The sequence below is a fragment of the Rhinolophus ferrumequinum genome, chromosome 12, assembly GCF_004115265.2.
Source record: "Rhinolophus ferrumequinum isolate MPI-CBG mRhiFer1 chromosome 12, mRhiFer1_v1.p, whole genome shotgun sequence".
Taxonomy (NCBI): domain Eukaryota; kingdom Metazoa; phylum Chordata; class Mammalia; order Chiroptera; family Rhinolophidae; genus Rhinolophus; species Rhinolophus ferrumequinum.
The window spans coordinates 54191540-54216753 of NC_046295.1; the positions used below are offsets into that span (position 1 = coordinate 54191540).

General features: G+C 37.0%; 1 protein-coding gene across 1 annotated transcript; it reads right to left on the bottom strand.

The window, feature by feature from the left end:
• Positions 1 to 45: 45 nt before the first annotated feature.
• On the bottom strand, positions 46 to 23697 carry XPA (XPA, DNA damage recognition and repair factor). The gene is made up of 6 exons (XM_033122511.1): positions 23467 to 23697; positions 16072 to 16182; positions 12753 to 12858; positions 10127 to 10292; positions 8441 to 8558; positions 46 to 1201 (listed from the first exon to the last, which is right to left on the bottom strand). Exons 1-6 carry the CDS (start codon positions 23636 to 23638, stop codon positions 1053 to 1055), a joined length of 822 nt encoding a protein of 273 aa, XP_032978402.1. The 5' UTR covers positions 23639 to 23697; the 3' UTR covers positions 46 to 1052.
• Between the last annotated feature and the right edge of the window lie 1517 nt (positions 23698 to 25214).

The window sequence follows — 25214 nt, forward strand, 5'->3', positions numbered from 1 at the left end:
ATGAAAATGTGTAAACTTCCTCTTTCTTCTATTCGTAGCAGTCGGATAAAGTTGTATCAAAGAATAACTTGAAAATACTCAGTTTATCTTAACTTGAAGTTTAAGCACAGACCCTGTAATCAAGCACATGGGATCAATTCCTCTTACTAGCTGTAACTACCTTGTAATCCTTTTGAGAAGAGGGGACATTTTCACTGGCTAAACTTGACCCAGATGTCTGGGGTGATGTAGGGTGTAGGTTATCACTTCTTTCCAAGTGCTAAGCAATCAAAGAAGCAAGTTGTCCTCCCTCCCAGGATTAAGAGAATACCTGTAAGGCACTTAGCACAGTGCTTGCCTGGCAGATGGTAAGCGCTTGGTAAATGTTACCAAGTTACGATAAACTTACTATAAGTACCTTCTCTGATCAACAAACAGTGTAGTTGTTTTTTTCATTTTAATCCAGATTAGAAAAGGCTTATCTAAACACTAACATTAGGGTCTATAGTAGTGAACCCCAGAAACAGAAAACACCATCAGACTCCCACACTCACTGTTTATTCCTGCTGTTAGGATCTGTCCCAGCAGTAGCACCCTGCTCCCTGACTTGGAGACAGAAATAGTCTAGGAGTCCTGACCCAGCCTCTGGGGTGCAGGGTTTACCACCATCCCTGTTGTTTCTTGGGACAGAATCCAGTTCAGCCAGCTTTTGCCTTTACTAAAAGGTCTTCCTCCTAACCCAATCTAGGGTTTGCCTTGGTTTCTTATTTCTCAATTTTAGCTCTAAACTAACACTTTCAAACCTGCTGTACCACTCAGCTCCCACCTCTACTGCAGAAAAAAACGACCCAATATTTTGCCCACAACCAGACCTGCTGGACCTTAAATGAAATTTGCTCTTAAGCCATAACATCCATACTTATTACCAAAGCATTATTTATACAAGTGTTTCATTCATCTATGAAGACTGTGTGTGTGTGTGTGTGTGTGTGTGTGTGAGAATTTCGAACAAGACCAATCTAAATTTCCTTTATCTAAATATAAAAGTCTAAAACAGATCACTTAACTAAAAATCACATTTTCTCGTATGCCAGTTCATGGCCGCACACAGTACACGTCTTCCGGTACATGTCGCCTTCTAGGTTTTCTTCTGGTCCGTACTCATGTTGGTGAGCAACTGTTTGCCTTTGCCATATACTGCTTCTTACCGCTCGCCGTAATTCTAAGAAGAAAAAAGGCAGTTTTTCAGTGGTGCTATTCAGCTGAATCCTGAAAAATGCTTTGGGGGTGGGAGGGGTTTAAACCAACTGTGGTTTACCTTAACTTATTAACAAACGAAAATTGATGATACAAACTTCACTAGGTTGGCCTGGGAAATCATGTCCTTGTTGAACGTGTGTGAAAAGGGAGATTCAGAAACGGTGTGTGGGTTCGAGAGCAGCAAAACAAAAAGATGAGTAAAAGAACAGGGTTTATTCAAGCAAATGATGATAGAAGCTGGGGTGATTGAGGACAAGAAACATTTTTAAGTTCCATATAAGTCAGGAACGACTTCTGTAAGAGGCAAGTCAAGCTTTGCTTGCAAGATAACTAGGAAGCCAAGAACTGATACTATGCTCATGTGTTCATCTTAGAAAAACTGCTTATGCAACTGACCTTAGGTCTATTAAATTATTTATCCTATATAATGAGCAATGTTTTAGGAGAGAAATTGCTAATAATTATTGTAAAGTACAATCTGGATCACAGACTATTAAAAGATAGAAAGAATCATAGTTTTTATTTTGCAGGTAGGGAAACGGAGCAAAGAGAGCATGTAAACCCAGGTCATCTGTTCCAATGTTTAGAACTTTTCCCACCACATCATGTTAAAATGCCATTTTAAAAAGAAGAGTTACATTGGATGCTTTGAAATGCAACTAAATCAATCACATTTTAAAAGTTCACATTGCATACATAATACTTGAAACCAAATGCTTAGTGTCAATTGGAAATTAATAAGCTAATAACGAGTTTCTAGTTTAATGACTAAAAAGCAACACGAACTTTAATTTCTTCTAATCAAACCAATCACAGCCCAGCACTGTCTTCCACAGCAACACCACCTAAGGGAAATGATAGTTACCTTTTATACCAACTGTAAATGTCAACCAAGTAATCACACATTTTCTTTACTCCATTTTAGATCTATGATAAGAAATACCAAAATACTAGTTGAATCTTTGTATTTTCAGCCTTTATTAGATCATGAGGATAAGCAAACAGACAGGGCTCTGTTTCAGGCACTGACTGCTCTAAGCACTTGATAAACACATTTAGTCCTCACAACTGTATGCTGCTTTTCATACCTCTGGTATGTATAAATACACATGTATTTTGTGTAGAAAGCAGAAAATACCTATGAAGACATGATGAAGACATGTCAAAAGGACCCAGGAGATAGCCTGAAGATTCTCCCATTGGCGCAAACCTGAGATAATTTGACCAAGATAATTAAGGACATATGAACCAATAACATTGAGAAGAACAGGAATTAATGACTCCATACCAATAACAAACAAACAAACAAATGGGGGAAATTCAGATGCTGCAGAATGCTGGCTTCCAACTGGTTAAATGCAGAGGGAATGCTGAAGTTAGAAAATTTTTGCAACCATCATTCTCAAAGACTGGTTCAGGCAGGAACCGTCGATGAATGGATGCTAAATTCGAGGGGGAAGTGTTAAGGGATATTTACTTGGTCTTAAAATTTTTTTTTCTTATCAAATCAAAAAAAAAACACCATTGAGAGCAGATGGACATCATACACCTCCAGTATGATGCCCTGAGAAAGACACATCATTTGTATGTTATCCCCAGACTGAAATGCATAACCTGAATCTAACAATCAGGAAAAATCAGAAAAGCCCCAAATGAACAACGTACTTCTAAAATGTCAGGGTGGAGGAAGGGAAGAGACTACTTAAAAAATGTGAATGTCATAAAATATAAAGGCTGTAGGAATAGTCTAGAATAAAAAAAATTTAGACTTAGTACTAAAGCCATATCTGATCCTAGATTGGATCCCATACTAGGATGAAAAATCATACAGGGCATTATTGAGTCAGCTAACAAAACCAGAATATGGATGACAGATTAGATAAAAATATTAACATCACACTTTGATTTTTTAGGAGAACTTAAAAAATACAAACTAGTATTTTTGGGTAAAGGGTGATAAATATATATATATATATATATATATATATATATATATATATATGCAACCTACTGTTAAATGGTACAGGAAAAAAATGTGTGTATAGAGAATGCAAATGGCATAAAGTGTTAACAATAGGAAAATCTGGGTAAAGCATATATAGGTGTCCTTTCTACTATTCATGCAATTCTACGTAAGTATGAAATTATTTACAAATGAAAACAAAAAAGACAAGAGCTAGCTTGAAGGGGCTTCCAATGGCCAAACATTTTGAGCATCAAAATGGGTAATGATAAGAATGGACTGGAACAGTAATTTGAGAATAAGAATCTATGAGTCCAAACGGTAGTAAGAAAAGCTCTTCTTTCCAAAAGAAGCCAAATAATTATAAAAGGTTAACAAGAATAGAAAATCACCATTTATACCCTCCCAATAATAACTGACTCAGGCAAGAAGCATCCCCGTGTACTAAAACAACTGAGTGAAACTTACGGAATGAGGTGTTCACATAGCGTCAGGTTTTGTAGTATTACAGAAGGAAAAGGGTACCTTTACAATGGAGAAATCGGGCAGACGCTGCCTTACCCAAACTATCAAACCAGACATCACTCTTAGAACTGATATGTCTCCTGATGTGACACACTCGATACATCACCCAGGGGAAGTATTCCTACCAAAAATATTTGACCTGAATCTAATCATGAGCGAACAAGCTGCTAATAAATCCAAATAAAGGGACATTCCACAAAACAGGTGGCCTGGACTCTTAAAAATGTCAATGTCATGAAAGATAAAAAGGCTGAGAAACTAAAAGATACTATAGATATGCATCACCCCTACTTAGCTCCTGGATCCAACAACTGAAAAGCTAGAAAGGACATTGGAACAACTGGGGAAAGCTATAGATACATACTAGATAATAGATTATATTACTATTAAATTTATTGAGTGTGATCATTGTTTTTTAATTATGTAGAAGAATGTAACTTTTTAGGAGATGACATGCTGAAATACTGAATAAGAATCACAGTGTCAGAAGGTAACTCTTAAATAGTTCAGCAAAATATGTATGTGTGAGAAAGAAAAAAAGCGTATGTGACAAATTGTCAACATCTGGTGAAATAAAAATTTGTTTAAATCAGGATTAATATATTTTTCACATTACTTCATTTAAGCAACTTAAAACTTTGGAAAGTAGAGATCAACCACCTACTGCTGAGAATGAGAAGAGGATGGCAGAACAGTCAGCGACTTGAGAAGAGTGGGAAAAGATCTGATAGGCCTTGGGAGTGGAGGAAACCTTGGTGGTGGGGCAGGCGGGGCTGTGCCTAGTGGCACTGAAAGCCCAATTTAAGCTGGGAAACAAAACTGTGGTTTACCATGTTACAGCCTCCGAGTCCCACTGGCCTAGACTTTCAGAACACAGAAACCTATGGACTACCTCGCCTGGAAATGTATTAAAGTGTTCATAAAATGTTTGGTCTTGCTACTGATACCTTCAGGGACTGATTATACTTTTTACCCAAAGAAGTTTTCCCCTAAATCCTCGTTGCAGTGAAAAATTTATGCCCCTCTTAACCTTTCATTTTATTTGGCTTAGTATCTTAATTTTGCAAAAGAGGCTACCTGTATTCAAAGAAACCCAATACTATTTATGGGTAAACTTATGTAAGAACTAGTTGAGGGAGACCAGATACTTTTAAAAACTTGATGGGAGAGCAGGAAGTTTTTATATAGGGTGCCCCTTGTTAACTAGAAAAAAAAATCACAAGGAAATGACAAAACATGTGAAGCTTTGACCTTATTTTGTCCTCCATAAACAAGCAGAGTGACAGGGAATGTCCTTCACACTCCCCTGACAACTCAAAGTCCAAAAATAGTCAAATTACATATAACCACAGGCCCAGCATGTACCATGTCCACAAACTTAGAAGGGGCCCCAAAATGAGATTTTCTCACCCACCTCTTTTGGGGGAAAGTGCATAGTAAAAATTGAAGGTTAATTTTCCTTTATTTTAGAAGGCTAACCTCTACCAGTACTAAACAAGAGAAAGCTGAGTATAACTTTTTTTTTTTTAAAGGAGGGCACGGCTCACAGTGGCCCATGGGGGATCGAACCAGCAACCTTGGTGCTACCAGCACCACACTAACCTACTGAGCTAACTGGCCACCCCTTGAGTATAACTTTTTACAGAAACGCCTCACCTCCACCTTATTTGTGAAGAGGAGGCAAGCAAACCCAAAACATTCTGCATATGTGCACCAATTGAAAATTCCTATCCAATATCAAGGCCAACACATACTGCATTTTCTGAAATCCACTTAAACTGAGCAGCTGTGATGCCATCATTTCTACTTCTGCCTCCTCGGATCTAAGGTCTATTAATAATTTGAATTTGCTGACAATATTCTTTCTTGTCCTTTCATCTTGTCTATGTTTATATGTAGCTTATACTATTTATATTTTTAATTTTCTTCTGTAGTAAGATCAATTATTTCTCAAACTGCTAAGGTAGATCATACTCTAAAAGCAGGTAAATATAATCTCTTACCTTTCCATAAAGAAGTAAATTTTGTGTGAGCTTCTTTGTGGATCAAAATCAGAAGACCAAGAGGAACCAGGTTCCAATTTCTTTTCTACTAAAAAACTTTAGACTTGCTTCTACTCCTCTCTGTTCTGAGCCTTCTGAGCAAGCTGCATAGTAAGCTCCTTGTTTCTAACCTTTATAGAGTGTCTACTCCACTCTCAGCCCTTTGTGGCCTAGTCAGGAGGACAGGAACATATCCACCAACTTCTAAAGTAAATCAACAAGAAGAAGCCATAATTAAAGAAGGCATTGCACTGACCTCTGCACATTAAACACGAGGAGACAATGGAGTAATGTTTATACAACTGTTTCACATGCAAAGAAACAGAAAAACATTATTAGATTTGTAGGGAGTTGGAAGATATACCACTCATGTAACCACTTGGAAAAATTTCCTCAAAAGACATTCTTCATCCAAACAAGAAATGAACTGAATTAAAGAAACCAGTCTTAAGAGGTCAAAGAAATAATTCAGGATAAATTCGGATTCTGCAAGGATGAGGAAAATCCATAGTAGTTTATCTGGTGATTAATACAGAAATTGAATATAGTAAGAAAAACAGCCAATTATATTTGAGTTTATATTTATTTTTAAAAATACCTATGAAAATGGTGCAAATCTTTTTAAAAAATGCTGTTCTAATATTTAATCTATATGATTATCTTAATAGAATTTTTATAAGAAAAAGAATAATGAAATGAAACTGCCATAATCTTTAATTGTCAAATTACAAAAATTTAGTCATCTTTTAAAAAAGAAAATTTAGTCACCTTAGATGACATCTTGACCAAACTACAGAAATAGTATCAAAGCAAAACATTACATATAGTCCTCTTTTTTCAAATATTTCATCACTTTGCAGGTACAAATTTCTAATTCCTTTATCCATATATTATCGTCTACACTAAAACACCATCAGGAAAGGGGTTTAAGGAGACAGAGAAGAAAGGTAAGAATGGAGGTGATTCAGATAACGGGTTAACAAAAACCTTAAACTAACATGTAATTAGTTTATAAACATGCCCTCCTCTTTCATATCCCTTACGACGCCTTTTGTTACTTTATCCTTCAAGGTTCTCCTTGATGTTGGAAGAGTGAAAAGGACTATGATAGAACATTGAAAAGATTAAAGGACCAAATTCAAAAGAAGTCTTTCCAAATCTTCCCGACTGGTCCTTGCAGGTATTTTTGAAGACTGTCATACAGCATTGGCTAATTTGGGGAAGTTCTGGGAAATGCTCTTACATGGCATACTTTAGACAGGAAACCTCTCTACAAAGCCATATCAATACCCTCTGATTCTGGAATTGATACGCTAATTATAATCTATATAAGGATGTATATCAGGATGTTTATAATGGGTTTGTCATGATAAACTTTTGATAAACTTCAAACTGTTTCCATTTTTATAAAAAATATTTTTAAAATGTCTATGCATAGACAAGAACTGGAAAAACAGACGTTAAAATGTTACTAATGATTGCCTCCGGGTAGTAACAATCATGGGATTTCTATGTAGCTTTCTAACTTCTTGGTAGTTTTCTAAGTCTTCACTGCAAATGAATTACTCCTGTGATGAAAAGTTTTGTTTGTTTTTAAGACATCTGAGCTATCTTCATTCACCCTCCAAAACCCCTTCTAAATTCTAAAAACAAAAGCACAATTATTTATTATGGCTAAGAGACTCATTTTAAATGGATCAATTTAGCATATATATATATTGCTGCATATACATAAAATACGTGCTATCTCTATACACTTTATTGCACTTTGGGACTCTACAATGACTGTATAAAGAACATTTATGCCCACTTTTTAAGGCTCATTTTAGAGATTTTCTGACACAGCAAGAAGTGCTCCTCTCTGCTCATCACTACCATAGTACTTATCACACTCGGTTCTGGTTTGAAGTTTACTGATGTTTCTCTTCTGATGAACTGTGACTCCAGCATTTGTTAGCACAATGCCTGGAACACAGCTCACATTCACTTACTATTGGATGCAGGGATGGATAGATGGACGAATGAACAGACTTACGCACATAAGCATACATGGTGCACGCATAGACAAATAGAGACAGATGGACAAAAAAAAGGATAGTCACATGGATAGAGAGATGTATGGAGGAATGAATGTACCAATGCAGACTCATTCATGAAAGCCGGGTTCCAGTTCCAACTCTAATAATTACCCATGTAACAGGACACTCTACCTTTCTAAGTCTTCTAGTCATATATAAAATAAAAGCGATTCAACTAGCTTACATTGGAAGGTTCCTCCTAGCTGCTAAATTAGATGACTAAGACTTAGGCATGATTTTTTCATTTTAAGCAATTAGAGAGGTTTGCTGTGGATATTTTTACTTTTTATAACTGTGGTTACATTTAAGATTAAACTGAGGCCAAATCTTTGAGCCGGGATACATCCCGGATCCTACCACTGCCCCTGTATACCAACAGGACTCGCATTAGATGAGGGCTTACATGTTTTTCAGAATTGCAGTACTGTGAGGTGTGGGCTGAGAGCCACCAACACCAACCTGCTGAGGGCAAACTTGAAGTCCTTTTTCTTCAGTCTATGACAGAACACATCCCAGTCTACTGTGAACCTAGCTAAAGGGGCTTTGCCAAGCAGTCAGACACAAACCTTTATGATGTAAATGTAGCCACTTACCTTTTACTTTTTTATCAAACTTCTTCTGTTTCATTTTTTCTCGGTTTTTCTGTCGAACTTCCTTAGCTTCTTCTAATGCTTCCTGACTACCCCAAACTTCAAGAGCCCGCTTCACAATCTACAACACAGAATCCATATTTAAATGAGTGGTGATTCTGAGTGGTAAAATATTATAAAATTAATTATTAAACCCATACGCGCCAAAGAATGATCTAACTCAAGTATAATTTTAGATTTACTTGAAATTTCATATTTTAAATACTGATAAACAACTCTATCAATAGCTCTAGCTAAACCTATGAAACCCTCAGTAAATGCAAATTCGATTATAAATAGAAAAGTTGTCCTCTGACTATAATTGTTTCTAATTCATTCAGCTTTTTCACATGAATCAACAGACGTACATGTAGTCAGTGGGTCTGATGAGTTTTAGCAAGCTCACCCCAAAAATTTTCTGACCAATTAGCCACATCAGGTCTAAGTATGAGGTAATCTCCAAAAATCTCCCACCACAGAAAATCAATCACTACTGATGATCTCCTCCTGAATCAATCAGAGCTTCCATCTAACTGACTAACTTCTGATCTTTAGAATATGCATTTTTAAAAAACTTGAGTAGATGAATGACCTAAAAAGTCTCTATTATATATCTTTACTCTTTATAAAGTTTATTTACATTCAGGAGAATAATATACACACAAAAAATTATGCTCAGAATAGTTCTCACAATACATTGAGACTGAAATAACAACCAATGTAGTCAAACTCAAATTTCTTAACATAATAAACTGACATATTCTTGTTTCCAAAGTTCTAAAATACCACATTTCCCACAATTTAACATCTCTGAAAATGTGGCATCACCAATGTGTTTAATGGTACTTGAGAACTCTGAATCAAAAGTGGTTCAGAAGAATTGGACTCTGAGTATACAGAAGTTTAGGAATACTTTAATAAATCTGTTGTACTTGCACTTTCCTTTTTATGTTTGCACAAGCATAATATATAGCAAAAAATTATAGTAAGTCTAATGGCACCATTTCAGTAAGTATAAAATAAAAGCACCAAGTGGTAAGGAAGCCTTGGGTCAGTTTAATTAGCCCTTTTTTATTTTTAATGGTACATAAAATAATGGTGGTCAATAGTATGTTGTTTAATGAAATTCAGTATATGTTTGGTTTAACAATGTGGTTTCTTAATTTTATTTGAAGATACTAGGATTTTGTAGTATATTTTAACTGAAATTGCTCTAAAGCAATGCCTCCCGATACTTTTTATATAATGGCACAAAAAGAATATTGTATTTGTACCATTCTGGGGTAGAGACAGGAAGCTATTTGTGGCTCAAGGCACCCAGCCTGGGCATGATAGCAGCCCTGGGGATGAGGGTCGTAGGCAGGAAAATGCAGTCTAACTCTTACTCTGTGCTTTTTCAGTTTCTCAACTGTACTTCTAATATCACCCAATAGTAATATATTTGCTCCAAAGTGCTACACCAAAAAGCAAAATAAGAAAACATGTTATTAAATGTCATTATGTAAGACTGTGACTGATATACAAAGCAACAAAATGTAAAGGATCTTTTTAACTCTCTGTAAGCAAAAACAAAACTAATTATAACTAGTTTATTATTAAAATTTCACCTGCCCCAGCATTTAAAATGACTGAATGTAACTTATTAGAGACCTGTAATTTTAAGTAGAGTTTCATATCACCCCATTGTGAATGATGAGGATTCTTCTTCACAATAAACTTAAGAGCTGGTTCTCTTTTTTCTAAATCACAGTCATTCAGAAGGTATTCTTGTTTTGCTTCTGTTTTAGTTATAAGCTTGTGTTTATCATCAGCATCTCTGAAAAAAATTAAGTCCATTATATATGTTAGTTATTTTTAATAAACTAAGTTTTCAAATAGCCCAACAACCTAGGGGCATGCATGCCAAAAGGAACGTATAAAATACTTTCTCCTGCATTCTCATTATCAAATTAGCAGCATAAAAATTCTAACAGAAAAATACTTTTACTAATTCTGAGAAGCTATATTAGCTGCAAATCCATGTCATTTAACATTTTAAGAATTTCTTTTCTACTTATTTAAATTCCCCCTTTTCCACAAAGGATTTGAAATGACTTATAAGAGTACGGCAAATATAAATGAGAACTAAGACTCAATAAGCAAGAAAATATGAAGTAAAACATAAAGTCAGGATGGGAAGGATACAAGGAATATACAGGTCCAGCTGCCCCAACACAGGTTCCGCTTGGCTCTGAGCTTTTCCAAAGCCAAGGTGAAAATGGAGACATAGTCAATTACATAGTTCTTCTCATCTACATGCCAGCTATTGTTCGAGGCACAAGGAATACAGCCAAGAATAAAACAAAGCATTGTTTGTGTGAAGCTTACATTTCAGTAAAGAAGATAGTAAGCAAACATGGTGACAGACAGAAGTGCTATAAAGAAATATAAAGTATAGTAAAGGAATAGAAATTTTCAAATAGACTGGCTAATCAGAAAAGGCCACTGGTAAGGGGTGTGTGACTAGGGCCCTTAAGAAGCCAGAGAACATTCTGAATAGCTAGTGAAAGAACATGATTAGCAGAGAGGAGAGCAAATGCAAAGGCTCCAGGACAGCAGTGTGCTTTGCAACTGGAGCTCACAGCAACAGGCCGGTGTAACTGGAACGCTTAAGTGATGGTGAAGAGTGAGGAGAGAAAATCAGAGATGGGTGGGAGCCTTGTAAAAATTGGTGAAGACAATTTTCTTCTAAATGGATTAGAAACCACTAAAGAGTTTTGAGTAAAATGCTATATGGAGAAGAGACTAATGGTGCAAAAGTGGGGGCAAGAGACTCGTTACAAGATTCTTACTGTGGGGGTCCAGGCAAGAGCTGATGGTGGCCTAGTCGGAGGTAATGGTGGGCGAGAGGATGAGAAGTGGGTGGATTCACGATATGGTTTGAACAGAGAGCCAAACAGATTTGGAATTAAACATGGGATAGTAGAGAAACAGCCAATGAATGAAGCTGGTTTTACTGAAATGGTAAATGCTGAAGAGAAGGTATAGGTCAGGGAAGAGACTTAAAAGTGGGAAGACCTTGAAGAAAGCTAAATAATTTGGAAGTATAAACTAAAAGTAAATTACATTGTACTAAAATCATAACCTTTGAGATGCTGAAAGGAAACAGAATGGAGCACTGTGTTCCTAATTAGGTTTAAATTTAAAAAGCGTACTTTTTCCCAACTACCACCCAACTTTCTTTAAATTGGTACATCAGTTGCTTTCATTTTCTCATGGAAACAAGATCCTCTGTGCTAATCAGTTTCCAAAGCTATCTATACTTAAAGGAGAGCGCTAATACTGGGGACCTGAGCCACTCACTGTGTGCCTCAGTGACACTATGTCAGTGGGAAGAGTTAACAATCCCAACGGGTGCCAGAACACTTTCAGTCACAGACGTGATCACGAGACCAGAAACATCTCCCATTCTCTCTATCTTCCAAGGAGTCTACTCAACAATAAGTCCATGGTGATGGCTCCCAGTGTCTACCGCAGGGATGCTGAAAAGGCAGGTCCTCCAGTCAGGGGAGCAGGAGGGCTGTAGGTCTAAGAAGTGGGAGCAGGGAACAGATAAGAAGGCTCAGTAAGAATCCAAGACAGGATCTTAAAGTGTGAAAGACACCAACACGGGTCTTGGCCAAGGTAAACAGCAGGGGCAGGAGAACCACGTGGAGTGAGGAGGATTATTCTGCGGTGATATAAAAAGAGGATAACGCTAGGAGGAGAAGAAAATGAATGGCAGAACAATGTGACTTTTCCTCATCTATTCCCTTCCCTGACTGTTCAGGACAGTAAAAAAGGAATGGAAAGAGGTGTTCTGAGAGTACCAGAATGGCTGGAGAAGTTTCACTTCCCTCCTCTCACTGAAGGCCCCAGTCTTCTGACCAAGGTGTCAACATACACTGAGACAAATAAGAAACAAGAGGATCCTTAGGGGCTGAAGGAAGAGAAGGGTTAGGAACCTGCCACTGAGAGATGGTGAAAAAACCCGCAGGGCAGCAGAAAGGAAAAGGACATAGCAATGGCAGGAGCTGGGGTATTCCTACCTGTGTGGAATACTGTAACTATGATAAGCACTGACTTCCTGTATTTCTTGGGCAAAATGGAAACCATAGAAATATTAGGAAACTCTCAAAATAAAAATCGTAATTACTAAGAGTATTAAATCCAAATGGATCCAATTATTGTTTTGCCCTAAGCCTATATATATAAACATTAAACTCTAGCAACGAAGAACATTGTCTGAAATATGTACCTGCAGTTATCACAAGTCGCCAAATCAAAGTGGTTCATAAGATAAGAATCCATGAAGTCTCTACCACATTCTTCACATATCGCATAATCAAATTCCATAACAGGTCCTAAAGAAAAGAACATTAATCTTTTAAGTTTCCTTTTTTAGGACTAGAACAATACATTTCCCTTTATCTTATTAGTTTCTCAACATGTATTTCATGCCTGACACAAATACATTTAGATAAGACAAAATTAAAGCTTGATTAAGTCATCTTACATTTATCTAAAACAAATTTTAAGAGGAAAAAAGGAAATAATACAAGGGGGAAAAACTTATCAGTTCATCAATTATTTCTGAACCCAAACCACAAGTGAAGTACTTGTGTTAGTTTTGTATTACTGCTGTAACAAACTACCACAAATTTAGTGGCTAAAATAACACAAATTTAGGATCTTACGGATCTGTAGTGTATAGGTTGACATGGGTCTCAGTGGGCTAAAGTCAAGGAGCTGGCAGGGCTACGTTCCCTTCTGGGGGCTTTGGGGACAATCTATTACCTGGCCATTCCCAGCTCTGAAAGGCTGCCCGCCTGCACTCCTTGACTCATAACATAGAAAAGAGGAAGGAAACAGAAGCGATACTACAGAATTCACTTTCCACTGGGAACCTTTTTCTGTCCCTCCGTTCCATCCCCTACCCACAGAGCAAAGTGCTTCCTCTTCATCTCTCAATCACTAGATTGTAAACTCCAGAACAGAGATTGTATTTAGTTATACATCCTCGACACCCAGCACAGAAACTACTCTAGGTAGAATAAAGCTAGATTTTTTAAGGACTTCAAATAACTAGCTAAGGATTTTTATCCTGTAGAAGTGGTTCTCTCAGCAAGTCTGAAAGTTTTACTAGTAAGTCTTTAGGTTTATTGCTACTGTCAAGCTCCAATTCTGAGACTGCCACAACTGCCAGTGGAGAAAAAAGGGGGTTGTCATTTGTTCACGATTTGTTCATATTCCTACCACTGCCTTCCCTTATCTATTTCCAACACAATAAGGTCAGTCACTATTCCACCTCCCCTTAATCCTACTAATTTCCAAGTGCCAAGAAAAAACAAAATCACTCTTCTTTATGAAATATTAGAGAGGCATAGCTATAGACAAAAGGAAAAACTAAAAATATATTCAAAGTGATATCTTCAAAAAATTGATTACTTGAATGTATTAGAATGGAGAGGAGAAACTGCACTCAGAAATATCAATTAGGAGGCTACTGTATAGCATTATTAATCAAAAGCCATAAAATGTGCATGCATTTTCCTAATTTTAAAAATTCTTTATAAAGAATTTTATATACATTTTATTTATAAAATATATTATGGAAAATTTAAATACACATAATAATCTTTCAACTCCATCACACCCCTTACATTTTCCATTTGGAACTGGCGGTCTACTCTAGGAAGAGCCCTCCCTCTCCCCCATTCATGTATCTATTTATTACTGATATATGAAGATCGGACAATTAAGTTCGCAAACTTGTGCAATGATTTTGCTAACCTTTTTTGATATCAAAGGGATTATTTCTTATGAATTTGTACTAACTGAACAGTTAACCAAGTTTACTATGTGGAAGTGCTGAAAAGGCTGCGTGAAAAAGTTAGACGACCTGAACTTTTCGCCAACAATTCATGGCTCTTGCATCACGACAATGCGCCAGCTCACACAGCACTGTCTGTGAGGGAGTTTTTAGCCAGTAAACAAATAACTGCATTAGAACGCCCTCCCTCCTCACCTGACCTGGCCCCCAGTGACTTCTTTCTTTACCCGAAGATAAAGGAAATACTGAAAGGAAGACATTTTGATGACATTCAGAACATCAAAGGTAATATGACGACAGCTCTGATGGCCATTCCAGAAAAAAGGTTCCAAAATTGCTTTGAAGGGTGGACTAGGCGCTGGCATCAATGCATAGCTTCCCAAGGGGAGTACTTCAAAGGTGACCGTAGTGATATTCAGCAATGAGGTATGTAGCACTTTTTCTAGGATGAGTTCACGAACTTAATTGTTAGACCTCATATCTCATTGTGGTTTGATCTGCATTTCCCTGATGACTAGTGATATTGAGTATCTTTTCATTTATCTGTTGGCCATCTGTCTTCCTTAGAAAAATATCTATTTAAATCCTGTGCCCATTTTTTAATTGGATTTGTTTTTTTGGTTTTTTTGGCTATTAGGTTGTATGAATTCTTTATATATTTTGGATATTAACCCTTTATCAGATTTATGATTTCCAAATATTTTTGCCCATTTAGTAGGATGCCTTTTCATTTTATTGATGGTTTCCTTTGCTGTGCAGAAGCTTTTTACTTGATGTGTTCCCACTTGTTTAGCTTTTTCTTTCATTACTTTTGCTTTTGGTGTCAAATCCAAAAAATCATCATCAAGACCTATGTCAAGAAACTTATTGCCTATGTTTTCTTCCAGAAGTTTTGTGGTTTCAGGTCTTACATCCAGGTCTTTAATCCATTTTGAGTTAATTTTTGTGTATGGTATAAATTAGTGGTCTGCAATTACAAGAACTCAAAGTGGTTACCATCAGTGTAATTTTAATACAATTTTTTCCTTTCTTAAAATGTGTATACATTTTTTTGGCACCCTCTGTATATATACACGTGTAAGTGATTTACCAAAACTTTAACCTTAGATAATAGAGTTATATTCTTTTTTTATACCAGGTCAACCTATCATATACTTTGTAAACCACTTTTTTCCCTCCAAACATAAATAAAAGAATGTCCTAAATTTCATCTATTAGGTTCTAGCCTCTCATTTCAGCCTGGGTTCTAGCCTCTTGTTTCAGCCTATCTAGATAATTTTGAGTATATATTCTATCAGTCAATATATTAGCTGTCTCTGCCCATTATAACACAACAGCGAGTGTTAACCCTAAGTACAGCAGGTCCTTGAATAACATTTTGTTCAAAGTTACTTCATTATAACATTGATGAAATGCCAGAGGAACTTAACTCTTGTTTATATCAATTAGTCTATGGTAAAATTGGTTTTGTTTGATCTCATTTCACTTAAAGTTGCAGAACCTATCAACAGTGTTAATAAGTGAGGAATTACTGTACACAAAACACAAGTTAAATTCATCATTGCCAAATCTGTTTAATTTTTATCCTACCAGCAAAACTTCCAAACTTTATCACTTTTATAAAGCTAACCTGCTCACTAACTAAAATAAGTGTGGCAAATTATTTAACATCAATTTGCAAAGAATTATGCATGTTACTCAAAATAAACAACCTAGGTACCTATTTTTTGAAAATATACTTTACCTGGTTGATGAACAACTTTTCCAATTGTATGTTCTTCTTCTTCTTCCTCTTCCAGAAAGAAGCCTCCTCCTGTGTCAATTGTCTTTGGGGCTGCTTTTACATTAGCCATGCCTACAAAAAATAAGTAAAAGTGGTCAATAATTGAACGAGGTAAACCCATATGATCCCTCGTGTATAAACAGGAACTTTCACTAAATTTAATATATATCAAACAGGACAAGCACTGTCCACTATTACATTTCCATTCAACATTATCTGAAGGTGCCAGCTAGTGCACGATGGTAAGAAATCAAAACAAGCATCAAGGCTGGCAATAGATCAGTCTTTATTCACAAATATATGATTATGTATGTAGAATATCCATTGGAATCTACAATTAGAATTAAGAAATAACACCTAGGAAGAGATGTATAAAACCTCTACACTGAAAACACCAGTAAGAGAAATCAAAGACCTAAATAAATGGAGAAATATACCATGTGCAGATTGGAAGCCTCAATACTGTAAAGATCTCAGCCTCCCCAAATTTATCTCTCCAATATGATCCCAGTCAAAACCTCAGTAGTTGGAGGGATGGGGGGGGGGGGGACCTTGAGGTGGGCGCTGACAAGCTGATTCTCACATTTATATGTAATAATTGGAGGTTTTAAAGATTTACTATAAAGCTATTTACTATAAATTAAGACAGTGTGATACTGACACAAAGACAAACAAAGAGATCAATGGAATAGGAGAGAATCTTGAAATAGACCTACACATATTTGGTCATTTAATTTACAGCAAATGCTCCAAGGCAATTCTGTGGTTAAAAAAATAATAATAATAATAATCTTTTCAGTAAATGACACTGGGATTTATGACAAAAGTGACACTACAAAACAGTGAGGAAAAAATGGTCTTTTCAATAAAGGAACTTTAACCCTACTTCATGCAATATACACCAAAAAACATTTTTTAATGGATCATAATCTTGAATGTGAAACACAATGCTTCCAGAAAAAAAAAAAAAAACACAAGAGAATAACTTCATGAACTTGAGATAGCTAAAACTTTCTTAGTGGCCTAACGTACTAACCATTGGGGAAAAAAAATTGTTAAACTGGTCTTGATTAAAAGAACCTCTATTCATCAAAAGACACCATTAGGAGAGTGAAAAGACAGGATGCAAACTGGGAGAAGCTATTTGCAAGATGCATATCTGACAAAGGATTCACATCCAGAATATGTAATGAAATCCTATAAATAAATAAAAGACAAATTACCCAACTGAAAAAAAAAAAAAAAGGCAAAAGACCTGAATAGGGACTTCACAAATGAGGGTATCCAAATAGCTAGTAAACACATGAAAAAGTTATCATCACTGGTCACTGGGAAAATACAAATTAAAACCATAATAAAATATCACTATATTCCCACCAACAAGGAAAGAGTGACATTAAATGACACATAAGACCAGATGGACTTAAATGATAATTTTAGGATATTTCACCAAAAAGCGGCAGTATATTCAAGTGCACATGGAACACTGTCTAGGATAGACCACGTTAGGCCACAAAATAAGTCTCAGTAAATTGAAATCATACCAAGCATCTTCTCTGGTATGAAACTAGAAATCAATTACAAGAAAAAAACTGAAACACACACAAACACATGGCGGCTAAATAACATGTTACTAAACAATGACTGGGTCAACAATGCAATTAAGGAGAAAATCAAAAAATACCTTGAGACAAATAAAAACACGACAGCCCAAAATCTATGGGACACAGCTAAAGCAGTTCTAAGAGGAAATTTATAGCAATACAGGCCTACCTCAAGAAACAAAAAAAAATATCAAATAAACAATCTAACCTTATACCTGAAGGAACTAGAAAAAGAAGAAAGCCCAAAGTGTGTAAAAGGAAGGAGATAATAAAGATCAGTAGAAACAAAAATAGAGTCTAAAAAGACAATAGAAAAGATGAACAAAAGCAAGAGATGGTTCTCTGAAAAGATAAACAAAATTGATAAACCTTTAGCCAGACTCAAGAAGAAAAGAGAGAGGGCCAAAATAAAATCAGAAATGAAAGAGATACGACAACTGACACCACAGGTATACAAAGAAGTATAAGGAAACACTAGAACAACTATATGCTGACAAATTGGACAAACTGGAAGAGATGGATAAATCGCTAGACACATACAATCTTCCAAGGCTTGAATCAGCAGAAAATTAAGGCTGAATCAGTAACAGAAAATCTGAACAGACCAGTAACTGCTAACAAAATCGAATCAGTAATCAAAAAACTCCCAACAAACAAAAGCCCTGAACCAAATGACTTCACAGGTAAATTTTACCAAACATTCCAAAAAACTGAAAAGGAGGGAAGGCTCTCAAACTCATTTACAAGGCCAGCATTAGCCTGATACCAAAACCAGAGACAATACAAAAAAAAAAAAAAATGCCCAACATCCCTGATGAACAACATAGATGCAAAAATCCTCAACAAAGTATTAGCAAACCAAATTCAGCAGTACATTAAAAAGTTCATACACCATGATTAAGTGGGATTTATTCCTGGCATGCAAGGTTGGTTCAATATTTGCAAATCAATTAATGTGATAAACTATATAAACAAAATGAAAGATAAAAATCATATGATCATATCAATAGATGCAGAAAAAGCATTTGACAAAATCCAACATCTATTTATGATAAAAACTCTCAGCAAATTGGGAATAGAGGGAAAATACCTCAACATAATAAAGGCCATATAGGACAAACCCACAGCTAACATCATACTCAATAGTGAAGAGCTGAAAGCTTTTTCTTTAAGATCAGGAACAAGCCACTTTCACTTTTATTCAACATAGTACTAGAAGTCCCAGCCACAGCAGTCAGACTAGAAATAAAAGCCATCCAAATTGAAAAGGAAGAAGTAAAATTGTCATTATTCACAGATGACATGATACTATATAGAGAGAACCTTAAGATTCCACCAAAAAAACAATTAGAACTAATAAATGAATTCAGTAAAGTATCAGGACACAAAATTAATATTCAGAAATTGGTTGCATTTTTATACACCAATAACAAACTATCAGAAAGAGAGATTAAGAAAACAATCCCATTTAAAATTGCATTAAATAGAATAAAATACCTAGGAATGAATTTAAGGAAGTAAAAGACCTGTGCTTGGAAAACTGTAAGACGCTGAAGAATGAAAGTTAAGATACTAATAAATGGAAGCATATACTATGTTTGTGAATAGAAAGAATTAACATCATTAAAATGTTCATACTACCCAAATCAATCTACAGATTCAATGCAATTCCTATCAAAATACCAATGGCATTTTCACAGAACCAGAACAAGTAACCCTAAAATTTGTAGACCCCACAACAGACCCCAGATAGCTAAAGCGATCTTGATAAAGAAGAACAAAGCTGGAGGTATCATGCTACTTGATATCAAACTATACTACTAGACCATAGTAATCAAAACATCACGGTACTGACATAAAAACAGACACATAAATCAATGGAACAGAACCCAGAAATAAACCCATGCCCACATGGTCAATTAATCTATGACAGGAGGCAAAAATATATAATTGGGTAAAGACAGTCTCTTCAGTAAATGGTGTTGGAAAAACTATAGACAGATACATGCAAAAGAATGAAACTGGATCACTGTATACATATAAGAATAAACTAAAAATGGATTAAGGAGTTAAATTTAAGACCCAAAACCGTAAAACTCCTAGAAGAAAATATAGGCAGTAAACGCTTTTACATCTCTTTTAGTAGTATTTCTTTGAATATGTTTCCTCTGGCAGGGGAAACAAAAGAAAAAAATAAACAAATGGGACTACATCAAACTAAACAGTTTTTGCACAGTGAAGGATGCCATTAGCAAAACAAAATGATAACCTGCTGAATGGGAGAAGATGCCAATAAGGGTTTAATATCCAAAATATATAAGGAACTCATAAAACTTAACACACAAAACGAAACAATCTGATTTAAAAAATGGGCAGAGGACCTGAACAGACATTTCTCCAGAGGACACAGAGATGGCCAATAGACATATGAAAAGATACTCAATGTCACTAATCATCAGGGACATGCAAATTAAAACCACAATGAGCTATCATGTCACACGTGTCAGAATGGCCATCATCAATAAATCAATAAACAACAAGTGTTGGCAAGGATGTAGAGAAAAGCACCTTGTAAATTGGTGCAGCCACTACGGAAAACAGTATGGAGGTCCCTCAAAAAATTAAAAATAGAATTACCATATGACCCAGCAATTCCACTTCTGGGTATTTATCTGAAAAAATCCAAAATACTAATTCGAAAAGATATACACACCCCTATGTTCACTGCAGCATTATTTACAACAGCCAAGATATGGAAGTAACCAAAGTTCACTGACAGACGAATACACAAAGAAGATGTGGTATATGTATACAATGGAATATTACTCAGCTATAAAAAACAAAATCTTGTCATTTGTGACATGGATGAACCTAGTGGATATTATACTAAGTGAAATGTCAAACAGAGAAAGACAAATACCATGTGATTTCACTTAAATGTGGAATCTAAAAAACAAGATAAACGAACAAACAAAACAAACTCATAGATATAGAGAACAAACTGAATGGCTGCCAGATGGGAGGGGGGTGGGGGAATGGATGAAAATGGTGAAGAGATTAAGAAGTACAAATTGCCAATTATAAACAGTCATGGGAAAAGAAATATAGTCAATAATATTATAATAACTATGTATGGTGTCAGATGGCTACAAGACTTAATCAGAGTGATCACTTTGTAAGTTGTATAAATGTCTAATCACTATGATATACACCTGAAACTAATACTGTGTGTCAAATGTAATTGAAAAATTTTAAAAGAATGTTCACAAAAGTTTTCTTCATGATAGCTCCAAACTGCAAACAACCCAAATATCCACCAAAAGGAAAAATGGAAGAATTGTGGTATAATACAAAAAAAATACTATATAGCATATAAATAAACTACCAAAACATGCAACAACATGGATGAATCTGGCAGATATTATGCTGAGCAAAACTATCCAGGCACTGTATGATTCCATTTACATGAGGTTCAAAAAAAGATACTATTACTAATCAAATGGTTAGAACAGTAGTTATGTCTGAGGGTTGCTGATTGACTAAAACGTGGCTTTAGGGAAACTTCTAAGGTTCCGGAAGTGGTGGCTGTATATCCATCCATTAGACTGAGTGTTTTATCTCTGTAATTCTGATAGTTAAACATTCCATGAATATCTACTGGATGGATAGAAATCAATAAATATACCAGAATGATATTGATTTCATGAATCGTGTAGCACATAACTGGAATGACCAAGAGTGCAATGAGAATTAAGAAGAGGGGAAGCTAAAGTAGTCAAGGCTGAAACTAGAGCAAGATCCTGAACAATGCTAAATCATGCCAGTTTTTCTCAGCTGCTATGCCTTGCTGTTTCACCAGGCCCTCAGCACCACTTCTTAGCACCACATTCTAAGCAAGTTCTTCCCCATCTTTTTCATGGTGTATGTCAGAGCACATACAGAAAATGGAAAATTGTACAGTACATTGAAATAAAACTACTGCGAAGATAAAAATCTCAGTACCTACCTAAGTCTTAAAAGCACAGCGGGTTGTATGCAATACTACAACACAGTTCACTTCTTGGGTAACTGCCTAAGAAATCTTACAGAATATTCATTCTACCTTGCTTTCCATGACCAGAAGTTTAATACTAGTTTATACTCTATTTTGCATCCATTCTACATTTAGTACAAATGCTCCTCAGTTTATAATGGGGTTACATCCAGAGAAACCTATCATAAATAGAAAATTTTTTAAGTCAAAAATGCATTTAATGATGTGTTAAATAGTTTTCCACTATCTTCCCTTCCCAAATGCTCACTGTCTTTTTTTCATCCAATACATTTTGTTTCTGTTTATGACTGTGTTTTTTGAATACACATCTCTGCTCTATAGTATTTTAATGTTTACAACATTAAAAAAAGAAAATGCATTTAATACTATACTGTAGAGTATCGGTTGTTTACCCACATGATCACGTGGCTAGCAGGGAGCTGTGGCTCAGCATCCCAAGAGTATAGTACTACATATGGCTATCCCAGGAAAAGATCAAAATTCAAAGTATGGTTTCTACTGAATAACATTCACACCACCGTAAGTCAAATCACTGTAAGTTGGGGACTGTCTGTACAGATCTAGAATCCTTTATAGAATCATAAATATTAATCAATGCAAATGAACAACTTTTTCTCCTGACTCTAGAATGCCTCAAGCTGAAAAAGGAATTAAAACACACACACACAAGCAATAAGGACAAGACCAGAATTATTAAAGGTGGCTGGAATTTGCAGATTCAGTGTATCAATATCAAGACACGCAGTCAGACCCAGACTGGTCACTCTTCCTTACTCTGACTGTTGCAAAAGGATAGTAGATAACACAGCTTTAAACTGTGCTCAACTACTCACACAGTATGGGATTAGCTTTAGGAACACATGTACTTCACGTTATAGAGCTAGCCCTGAAGACCCAAACTATATTTTAGGCACCCTGGGGAAGATTATTATTTGACCACAGTGGAGAATTACACATATTAATACATACACGACAGATACGCAGCGAAGGGCTGCCCTAAGAAAGGAGGAAGATGAAATCCAGACAATAACAGCCTTTCTTCCTAAGGGTAGGAGAGGTGCTTTGTGTAGCAGGGGCAGCTGGTGGCAAGGAAAGGCCCTGAACCCAGGGTCGGATGACCCGAGTTCGAGTCCTGATTAGCCTGTGCACTTACTGAGACGGACCTAAGCAAACCCCGTTTTTCTTGTCCGCAACGACCACCTCACTAACACGGATACCAAACCCTGCCCTAATTTTCCAGGTTAGCTCCGAGAATCAAACATATGAAGCACAACAGAGGCTACTCTGTGAGCCCCGCGAAGGCGGTGGCTACTGTCTCTCTGCTCCTCTTGGTGCCTTGCGCGTGGCAAGCATTGTGCTGGATCCGGAATGTGCCCTCTGAGGACGAAAGAAGAGGCGGGTGCAGATTACTGAGATGGGTTACAGGTCTAAAAGTTTTCTGCAAGCATCATCTCTGGGAATGGTGGAGGCTATCGGAAGAGAACAGACAGGGAGAGCTGCGGCGCGGACGGGCACTAGTGGGCACCTCCAGACGGAGAGGGGGGCTGCACCCCCAAGCTAAAGACCGCAGCTGGACCGCCCAGGTGCAGTGAGGAAAGCCCGGGGCTGGGAGTCCGGAGGCGTAGACGCCACACACGGGACGCGGCACCGCCCGGCCCGCCGGGAGAAGGAAGGGGCAGGCGCCGCCAGGGCCCGAACCTCCGGTAGCCGCAACCTCCGTCGTCGGGTAGGGCCGGGCCGCCAGCCGGGCCTGGCGCAGCATCAGTGCCCGCTGCCGCTTCCGCTCGATGCTCGCCCGCACGGAGGCAGTCAGCTCAGCGGGCTGTTCTGAAACCGCCGGTTCCTGCGAAGTTCCCTGCGCCGCCGCCATCTCCAATTCTGACAACCGTGGCTCAGCACAGCGCACGCGCACTGGCGCCTCGAAGCGTTCCCACAGCCGGGTGGTGGCAGGGCCAGCACCGCCTCCGCGCAGGCTCCATCGCAGGGAGCGCACCTGCGCATTTTGAGGACGACCCGGCGGAAGGGAGGGGCCGTGGGCAGCCTGAGCGCTCGTGGGGGCCGGGAATACCTGCTGGCTGGTAGCCTGGGAGAAAGGTGGGTACAGAGATCAGTTTTTAGGACCTGGTCATCTTTAAAATAATAGTGTCACTTGGTGGTTCAGAATATGGGCTTTGGAGTCAGATCTTCATTAAGTCCTAGCTCTGACATTTACTGTATGCGTGATCTTGAGCAAGTTATTCGCCTGAGTCTAGTTTCTTCAGTAATAAAATGAGGATAATAACGGAACCACTTCTTGGGTTGTTGGGAACATTGGATGTCAAGACTTTCAACACAATGCCTGGCACATAGAAAGCTTCCCAAAATGATGGCAGTTAGTAGGAATAGTAGTGTCAATCAAGAGAGATGAATACGTGATTGATCTGAATTTACTTTGAAGGCATGGCCTAGGGGACGGAGCCTTAGATTGCAAATGAGGACACCCGGTTCATACTCTCACTTGCTGTGTGGTCGTAGGCAAACGCATCACCTATTACCAAGGCTAGTGTGCATGAGCTCAGCTATCTTTTCCATGGAATATTCCTTCAGTTGGATGAGCTGCCACCAGGTAGACAATGGGTTTGGATTGGAGCCAAATCCTGACACCCCAAAAGTGTGGCAAACTGAGCAAAAGAAGCATTGTATGTTTTTACAAAAATGCATTCTTTTTTATCACAAGTAAAATTGAATTGAAACCCGAAAGCATTAAGTTCTAATCATTACATATACCATTTAAACTAGTTCTCAGAACAACCTGACACACTGAGGTTTCCCACTAATATTCAGTGGTTAAGGCTTGAGAAGCACAACCTAGTGGTTCTAATCTATTGATTATACATACATTTAAGCTGGAGAACCTTATATAAAGTAGATAAGTGCTCAGATCTTCTGGTTGAACTAGATATAAAGACCTCAAGACATTCCTATTCCCTTTCCCCTCAGATCCCCCTTTCTCCTTACCCACTGATCTTGTCCAGATGAAAAAATCTCAAATTCATGTAACACCAGAAGCACAAGCAACAAAATTTTTTTAAAAACAGATAAATTGGATAAATTGAAAACTTGTGCATCAAAGAACACTACCAAGAAAGTGAAAAGACAACTCACAGAACAGGAGAAAATATTTGCAAATCATACACCTGAAAAGGGTCTAGTATTCAGAATGTATAAAGAACTCCTATAACCTAATAACAAAAAGGCAACTCAGTTTTTAAATGAGCAAAGGACTTAAATAGATATTTTTCTAAAGAAGATACACAGATGGCCAATGAGCATATGAAAAGATACTCCTCATTAGTCATGAGGGAAATGCAAATCAAAAGCACAATGAGATACCACTTCACACCCAATAAGATGACTAGCATTAAGAAAAAAATAGAAAATAGTGTGTTAATAAAGATGTGGCGAAA